The sequence below is a fragment of the Populus nigra genome, chromosome 1 (assembly GCF_951802175.1).
Source record: "Populus nigra chromosome 1, ddPopNigr1.1, whole genome shotgun sequence".
Classification (NCBI taxonomy): Eukaryota; Viridiplantae; Streptophyta; class Magnoliopsida; order Malpighiales; family Salicaceae; genus Populus; species Populus nigra.
This window is the reverse complement of record NC_084852.1, coordinates 13,056,238-13,065,745: the sequence shown is the minus strand read 5'-3', so window position 1 is coordinate 13,065,745 and position 9,508 is coordinate 13,056,238. Positions and strand designations below refer to the sequence as shown.

The 9,508-nt window shown below is 36.1% G+C and overlaps 1 protein-coding gene across 1 annotated transcript; it reads right to left on the bottom strand.

Moving 5' to 3' along the window:
* Positions 1–1,690: 1,690 nt before the first annotated feature.
* LOC133694514 (protein BREAST CANCER SUSCEPTIBILITY 1 homolog) lies at positions 1,691–7,505 on the bottom strand. Its single transcript, XM_062116055.1, has 14 exons — positions 7,324–7,505; positions 7,191–7,244; positions 7,037–7,107; positions 6,804–6,920; positions 6,076–6,566; positions 5,471–5,584; positions 4,416–5,378; positions 4,210–4,310; positions 3,833–4,019; positions 3,664–3,761; positions 3,433–3,559; positions 3,192–3,357; positions 2,738–2,856; positions 1,691–2,219 (listed from the first exon to the last, which is right to left on the bottom strand). The coding sequence occupies exons 1-14, from the start codon at positions 7,455–7,457 to the stop codon at positions 1,872–1,874; spliced, it is 3,090 nt and encodes a 1,029-aa protein (XP_061972039.1). The 5' UTR covers positions 7,458–7,505; the 3' UTR covers positions 1,691–1,871.
* Between the last annotated feature and the right edge of the window lie 2,003 nt (positions 7,506–9,508).

Here is a 9,508-nt window from a genome sequence, read left to right as displayed (position 1 = left end):
AGAATTAATGATTCATATCTAACGTACCCTTTTCTTCCCTTTGATGATGGTTGATGTATCAAATACCTTAATACCTGCCTAAATTATTTCTCGTTAAAAAAATTCGCATGGAAAATGCCAGCCGCGGGCATTTTCATCTCCTGAATTGATACCCCTCCAACAAGTTCAACTGTAGCTTAAAAGGTGTTTGTATTTTCGTTTTCTCTTCCCCATCCTTGCATTTGCTCAGAATTCTTCAAATTAGACTTCTATAGACCTTTAGCAACTTGAGAATCCAGACCTTACCTCTTGGGCCCTTACGAGATTTAATGTTTCAGATATGGAATCATCCTCCTCCGGGCATTCGTGTTTTGCTTGATGCTGTTAAGATAAGGAGTCTCTTTTTTGCGTAGCTGCTTTTGTGCTCTCTTTCTTTTGTACCCAAAAAAAAAAATTGCTGCTCAACAGACTTAAACAGATCCATGACATTATTTGCAGAAATATCCTGCTGCTTTTGATCATTCTTTGCCTTTAATGTGATGATTAAGGTATTTGTTCAAAACTGATAAACCAATGTTCCATATGAGCCTTCCTTGTGGCAAATAGCGGCATGCATGCACTTATTTTCCCACAAAATGCTGGAATGATGACCATTCTGGATGATGTTAAAGTTCGAATTCAAAAATCTCTATCTGGCAAGAAAAAGGTAGCTCAGCTTAGGCGGTGTAACACAGATCTTAGACCTAGTCTAGCTCCGGCAGACCAGAAACCGGACGAATCCGCAAGTGATGGGAAGGAGCGGTTAAGGAACAGCTAAGTGCAGGCTTGGTAATACGAACGAGCCTAGAAATTATGTGCTCAAGCTTGGGAAAGGAAAAGGGAAATTATGGCAGCCGAGCTTGCAAGAAAGGTTCACGAATTGAATGAAACAGAGGAGCTTGTCTATGACCTCGAATCCCAAAATGAGACATTGATGGCAAACTTCAAGCTTGTTTCGCAGAGAAGAAAAGTAGTAATAGCAGAGAAGCACAAGGGAATTAAGCGCTTCAAGAGAGTAATAGGGCACTTTCAGAGCAAGTCCTCTGCTCCCCTGATGGTTGTCGCTCTTTAAAAAGAAACTATAAAGTTGCAAAAGAGGAATTTGCACTACAATGGATGTAATTGGAATGGATGCAGCTGCAGTGCTTGATAGTGTAAGGAGCTTTGGGAACCGACTGGCCACAGGCAAAGATATTGAAGATGAGATTTCAACGAGCGTTTCAATATAAGAATATTGGATGTGCTAAACTAGAAGCTGAGATCAATACTAGCAAGCCTCCTGCTGCATAATATTAAGTTTTTTTTTTTTACCCATGGAAGACAATACTCTTGCTTATCTTCAATTATTTATAAAGAGGAAAGCGGTTGTCTCGTCGAAGTAGACATGATTAGTGATGTGAACACTGTTCATGTGCAATTGCCTAGTTCAGTTTTCCAGTGTACTCTCTAAAATTTTGTTTTGTTTTCTATATTCTTAGTCACAGGATCTAAGCTCTTAAGGTTTCTGATGCTTCTTGTTGTGATGGATTCCGCAGACCCGTGTTCTCCAGATTTGTTTTGATCTTTCGCAATCAGGGTATACAAATGTTCAATTATTAATGATTCAAGTACTTTCATTGAGAGCAGTCAGCAGCTAAACGAGGTTATATTGTGAAACAAAAGATCCCCAGGATTTGATTATTGAACATGGCAAGGACACCACAGAAAGAACTATATAGAATTAGTTAGGAAGGGAGAACAAGAGTGCTTGAGTAAAACCTGCTCATGAATTGATGTATGAAAGAGGCAATGCTCATACCTAAGTCTTGATGAAACATGTACAGAGCTCCCAATTTTGAAATATAAATCCAGCATTATTGAGCCAAACTTTGTAATTTGCAGGCTGCAATAGAGTTTAAAACCCATTTATTGCTTACCGCTTTCGCTCCAGTTGAACTAGCTAGAGCTTCTGCATCAGACTGCCTTCGGTTTAATATCATATTCTTCTTGCTAGGATCACATTTATCAGGCATCTCGAGGCTGTATATTATGAAAGTTGGAGGTTTAGAGTCTGGTAACAAGGTTCCCTGGGCTCCCGAAATGGGTTTTCTGTGCAGAATTGTTCCTCCACCAGTAACTAAAAGATCTTGTATATATCCCTTGTAAGAAGGGATAAAATCTCCCATGAAATAGAACTTAAATCCCTCAAAAATGTTTGGTTGCTGCACATAATAGAACTTGTCAATAAAAACAGCTGGATGTATTAAGAACATGCATCCAAAGTGCACCTAAAGAGAACTACATGCATGCATGCACACATTGTTGTTAGAACTATGCTTAACAGGTGATTTAGCTTGCATCCAGAGAACTAGGGCCAATTTTTTTCTTCATAAACTAAATTACGGTCACAGATAAAAGCACAAAGCCTAATACAGGAGGATAAAAAGTCTTCTAGCTCTGAGAAAAGATGCAGATTAAAAACCCAATGCGAGCAGATTTCAAAACCAGAGTTCATGAGTTCTATGATCGCAGAAGAATCTTGACAAGGATATAAAGTAAGATGAAAATAATACAAAAGTTTATGGAGCATGCAGATTAGAGATGAACTAAACTACAGGTCTGATGCCAGCATGGAAAGGGAATGATCTGCCTTTCAATTATAGATGAATCCATGGAAACAAAAAAAAAAAGGACGATTCCCAAAATGTTTAAGATGACAACTGCAGAAGCAGGAGCAAACCTTGTTCAGGACTCTTAGTCTTCCATTTCGTGGACCATCCCTGATTCCGTGAACATCAGCAGTAATTTCATATCGCATCTCTTCAACAAGTTTCATGGCGTTGATACAAGCCTTGACCCCTACAGAAGGAACAAACAAAGGGTTGAGTACAAGCAGAACCGCTAGATTCACATGCAGAGTCAATCACCAATGCTCAATATTCAGTATCCACCTCCTCTCGAATATACTGATAAAAATAATAGGGTTCTGCATGTTTCATTTACATAAGTTCAATCAATGCCACAGGTGGCACCTACTCCTAACTTTTAAATGCCAATACACATGCAGAATCATTACACATACATGCACCCATGATTCTTTAATGCACACACAAATTAGGTTCTTGAACATTGAGATATCACAGCATTCTATAACTTGAGCGGATAATTCATTTCATGGAAACAATTATACTAACATTCAATGTTCACTATCCACTTCCCCTTCAAGATACCCATCAAAACTTTAAGGGTTCTTCTGCATGTTCCATTTTCATCTGTTGATGCAATGACATGAGTGACACTTGAATCCCAATTCTTCAAGACTGTAACTCCAGATAAACTCTCAAACTCAGAAACAATTTCCTGCAGTAATCAACATTTTCATTTAGGAAAGAGAAATGTTACAAAACCGAAAGTCACTTGTAGATTTTCTGTTACCTTTTCTCCAACTGTGAGAGCCGAACAGCAAAGAACCAACTTGTCATGTGTTAAACATGATTTCCGACTTTTATGCATATTGATGTCATGTTTGAAAGTAACTTGATTGTATTGCCTTGGTGTTTGTCTGGTAGAGGAAGGAGAATGAGTAAGAGGCATTTAGTATGATTTCCAAGTAGCAGCTAGAGTCAGCTACTTAAGAGATAAATTTGTCCACGGAATTTAGAATACCCTTTTGAAATGCAGTTTTTTCTCCTCTCTTGAGATTGTTTGCTTTCATTAGGCAACTTACAAGAAGCATGAAGAGGGCATAAGATAACAAAGTTTTCCTGTTGCAAGAGATTTGAGAAAAAATCAAAATGATGTTTGAACTACAAAGCATTGAATTTATGACACTTACAGTATCCCATCGACATTGGTGGGTCAACTTTGCGCAAGGAACATGGAAACTCTTGCGACAACTCTTCTCGTAACATCCAAGAGCAGCACCTTTGAGTCCACAGCAGCAACACTTAATTCTCCGACTTCTAGCTAATTCAGCTTCAAGGTTAATTGCATTATCACCCTCGAAGTAGACATTAGGTGCCCTGCAGGTATGATTTTTTATAATTATACGATGTCTACCACAACAACATGACGACATGTGTAAGCTAAGAACTTTCCAGATAAAGTAACCATTTTTTTAGCACTCCTATACAGGCCCATGACTTAAATTAATTAAAAAAACTAAAAACTCAATGAATTGCCTTTATGAGCTCCTTTGAAGAATTCTCTTACCACTCAGCACAGTTTTTATGAGAGTGTATGACCCTGGATCTACCATTATAATCTGCCGCCACAGGTATGCCATTGTTGTAGTGGATCATCTCTCCTGAAGCCTGTAATTTTGGTAGAAGATTCAGAAATGAAATGGATTCAAAAGTCGTGAGATGCAGGAAAAAAGCAAAGTAGGACTCACAAAAACAAGGAAAACAAGCAGATACCTCTGAGACTTCTGAAGAAAGACAGAAAGCACATTGAATATTATAATTAAGCTTGCAGTTAAGCATGGCCGCTCCATTTTCTTGGCAATGATCCCTTAATGTTGCCAAATCATCAAGAATTCGAGTATTAAGACTGGCTTGAACCTTCTCAGCAGATTCAGTTGCCCTTGCAGAGTTTCCAGTAATATTTTCAGTGGACTGAGCTTCCTCTGCAAAGACATTGTCAGCACCTTCTTGATGGTCACCGACTAATCCATCTTCTATGATACCATCTAATGAAACTTCCATTTTTTTCTTACATTTTAAGTCTTGATTATGTTCTGGACACAATGCAGACTTGACTTCTTCCCCTTGTTTGCCAGGTTTCCCCTTGATTTCTGAGGGTTTTTTATCTTCAACCAGAGGGACAGGTAAAAAGTAATCATGGGCATGTTCATCTTTGTCCATTTGGTTGTGTATTGAATGGACTTCTTTAATCATGTTTATCTCAACAGAATCCAGCTTTCGTCCCTTGCACCGGAGATTGATCTTTCTACTCACTTTTCCATTCTTCTTCCTTTTAAGATTACTGCGACCTTGTTTCTTATCAAATGAAATAGGCAGCTGATCAGTAACCGTGTTTTCATCAGCCTGGTCCAAATTTTCTCTAACTGAAACAGAAGAAACATTCTCTCCTTTCAACCTACCACCCTTATCTGCATTCTTCCGAGCACAATTCCTTAATGTTGTGTCCTTGGCATTCCTGCCTCTCTTATTGGAAGTATTACGCCCGATTTGGTAATTTGCACTTTTAACTATTGGAGAGGATAGATTGGCCAGTATGTCTTCACAAATACCCATTCGCGGTTTGGTATCAGTACAGTTTTTGCTTTCATCACTACGTTCTTCATTTTTATTTGCATCCAGTGGGGGTGTTTCTGACTTACTTTCTCGAATTCCATCCATTTCCGTTGTTTTTTCAGCCTAAATTTCACTTAAAATTTCAGCGAAAGCCAGATGACTTTAGCACTATAAAATACTAAAATTAGACAAAATTACTTGGGTGGGATGAATACCTGCATCTTTGCTGGGCTTGAAAAAATCTCAGGAGAGCAAGCTCGTTGCGTCCATTCAAACATCTCACTGTCAAAAAAATCGGCAACATGTGATTCGTTGCCACACACTGCCCCCTACATCATGTTAGAAAAACACGAGTAAGCAAATTGATGTGGTCGGACTAAATGTTAGGGTAATTTTAGGAACTCTATACAAGATATATATTTTGCTTGGGTTAACTAGCTTTGTTTGAGGAGAGCATAAGCTATGGATACAACGAATATTAGAGTTGTGTTTCCAATAGATTGACATAAACTTTACAACTTCATGATTTTTATTTTTGTTTTCATTTTTCAATATCCATTCTTTATATGTATGCTTATTCTGAAAGGAAATGAAATACCATCGAATGACTATACATCTGTTCAAGAAAGCTCAATGAAAAAGTGTTGATTGAATTCAAGAAGAAGAGAAGAACCAGATAAGCCAAATCAATTACAGGAGCTATGAACCAAAAATATGAGTAATTGACAGCTCACGAGACACAGGTATACCAGAGAAGTAGCAAGTCACAAGAGATATTAGGATAAATTTGAATCGGACAATGAACTGAACTGGGACTCACTTTCGAGGATGATTCATGGGGGTTTTCGTCATCTGAGTCTTTGATATCACTGAAAGTAGGAACATTTGGTGGTGTGATATCCAGAAGCTGATCCACATCAGTGTGCTGACTTGACTTCTCTCCATCTTCATCTCTCAACCAGAAGAAAGGCGATAGCATGCGCTCTCCCTTTTCATCGACAACAGGGTTCTTCTTTGAGACTGATGAATCATTTTTAAAGTCATCCTTTTTTATTTCTCTTGATCCAGTTTGTAGCTTCTCAGGTTGTGCCGATGTGCCTGAAAGAGGGCATTGTGGCACCTGAACTCTTTTCTTGGTTGGAAACGAAGGTTTCGAAGTAATGGGACCACATAATTCCATGTTGGATTCATCAAGTTTCCTTGAATCTTTTTGTCTGGATTTATTAAGTTGCTCCTCTAACATATCGTGACAAATCCAACCAATATCTTCTCTGCCACAGTCCGTATCGTCTCCTACTTGCTTTTGTACATCTGTAACAAGAACAGCAAGAAATCATAAAGACAAATACCCAATATTACCCTCTCAACCCAAAAAAAAAAAGCGAAGATATAGATTGCTAGAACTTCATCTAAGGGAGCGCAAACAGAATATTCATCGCAAGTGCTCATGATTAATGCAAGAGACTCATGTTTGAAGTTGAACAAGGATACAAAGTAAGTGCACAGAACCAATAACTTCCCTTGATTTTTTATTTTTTTTTGCATCACCTGATAATTTAGTTGATGGTGGTGGATTCTGAGTGACGAATATATTGAATCCTGAAGCGATTTCCATGCTTTTGTAAATGCTGACCAAGTTATCCATATGAGGAGCAGCGCGAACCTCTGAAGCGAAAAAATAAAATAAATACAGAAAACACCCTCCTCTTTACTCCAAGACTTTAAATAAGAAAAAAATGATAATGACTCAAATCGAAAATAAAAGGCAAGAAGCATCATACCTCTACGCCGGTATGGCACTTTACAGACTGGACAATCGGAACCTGATTTCATTGATTTCACAATACATGAACTGAAAGGGAACATGAATAAATTAGAGTAGAGTAGAGGGATTGAAATTCAAAACCAACAAAAAATCAGTAAAATGGAATTTACTTGCAGAAAACATGATTGCATGTAAGCGATACTGCAGTGTCAAGAAGACTTAAGCTGCAACAACAAAAAAATTAGATTGAAAAAATAAAATAAAAATATAAAAACAAATTGAGTAATTTGTGAGTTGGTGTACCAGATGGGGCACTTGAGCTCTCTGCCCATTTTCTCGAGGTGAGTTGGATCTCCCATTTTGTAACTCGCTCGCCTTTCTCTCTGGATTGAAATTTGATACTGAGAAGAACACTCACTGACGGCGCTCCTTATCATTCTTTCTCTTCCGGAAATTCCCTGCACCCCGCCAATACGCTTTAAGCTCACGCGCCTTTTTTTTTTACTTTTTTTTGCCGCTGATTTTGTTTTTAAAATTTTCAAACGCGACAATTCTAAACGACTGCCAGCATGGATTGAAAATCAATAAAGTATTATTTTACGTGGCAATACTATTATGAATATAACAATATAATTAAGTGACAAAAAATGGGTTATTTTATATCTTTTTTAATAATTTGCATCCATAGAAAATATAAGTAACTGATAATTTATTAATAAATATTGTTTTTCATTTTATGAAGGAAAAATATTGGTACTGGAAATTTTCAAATAATAAACCATACATGAAATAGTAAAATGGAAAAAATCTTATGTAAAAACATTTAAGGACAATACAGTACAAAAATAGAAGAGAACTTTTATTTTATAATGTTTTATATACCATTAGCCAAATATAATACATAAATAATTACTTTTGTCAAGCATAGTTATTTATTAAATAGGAATGATCATTTTTTATTCAGTTGGGTTTTTATAAAAAAAAATAATCAAACTGATTTAAAAAAAAACTAAAACTGATTCAAACCGACCAGTTTCAGTTTTAAAAAAAAAAAACAGTTCAAACCGACCAGTTTCAGTTTTTTTGGATCGGTTGTTTTTTGGTTTGGCTCGGTTTTTTTGGTCTGACTCGGATTTTTTTAGGTTTAGTTCGGTTTTTTTGGTTTCAGGCTTGTAAAACTGAAACCAAATCGGTCGGTTTTTTCAAAATTCTTATCGGTTTAATCTGGTTTTTTTCACGATTCGGTTTTTTTAATTATTTTTTTCCAGTTTTCTCGATTTAATCAGTTTTTTGGTTTTTTGCTCACCTCTACTCTTAAATATAAAGTTGTCTCTGTTTTTATTTGGGGAAAAATGGAATTGACATGATATTTAATATATTGTCTAAAACAAAAACTATAAGGGTGAATGTAAAACCAATTGATAAATTTCTTTGTAACTTTCCATGTTAATTGATTATGCAAATTCAATGATTTTTCTTAAATTAATTTCAAGTAATCTTGAATTAATTCAATACCATTATTTTCTCAAATTAATTGTTTCTAAAACTAATTATGCATCTCTAGCCTCCAATATAAACAGGGAGGACTTCTTTCTTAGTAGTAGGAAGATAAAATAAAAAAGAGGAAAAAAATCAAAAATTTATGTTCTTCTAACCTCGGGGGAATACTTCAAGTCATGCGAAGCCATCTTTTATTATCGAATAGAGCACTTACTCTATATAGATTAGGCATGCATAAATTCTAATCCAATTTAATCGAAGCACGTGTTATTTACATTAATCTATTCATAGTTTTTAGATTTGGCTTAGCTAAGATTCGGATTCCGGGTTTTGATCGAGTCATCTAAGTTAATTCTTTAAAAAAAAAAAAAAACGACGTTGTTTTAGTTAAAAAACAAAAACCAACAGGTTACAACTGGGTCAGTCAGGTTTTTCCTTCTCTTGTTTTTTCTTCAACCTGACTCGGTTTCAATCCCGAATCGAGTTTTAAAACTATACGTGTACTTGTTCAGTTCGCAGAGAATTTAATGCAAATTTTAATGGGGATCAAATGGTTATTTATGTATCTTTGTCATTGGAGACTCCAACAGAAGCTTGTTTGCTCATGCATGTTTTCTCATATAAATCTCTTATTTCTAGTTATTGAAGATCTAACTCAATATATGCTTATGGAGCTCTCTATGTGTCAACAAGTGAGAATCATCAAGGTATTTGCACCATAAGCATAATTCATTTAATTGCATAAATTTTCAAAATGAAAAATCAATATTAATGCCAACAAGGACAAGTCTCTTCTTTACTTGTGCTCGTCTTCTTCTAGTTTTACGCTGTCTTATTGCAGAGAGAAATTACATGAATTTTCTAATTCATGTGTTCTAATTGGAAATGCATCCTTTCAAGGAATTGTTGTTGAAATCATAGGAGCAAAGCTACACTGAGATCTTCGTTTATACTTATCAACCTTGAGGATATAAGATATATATGATAT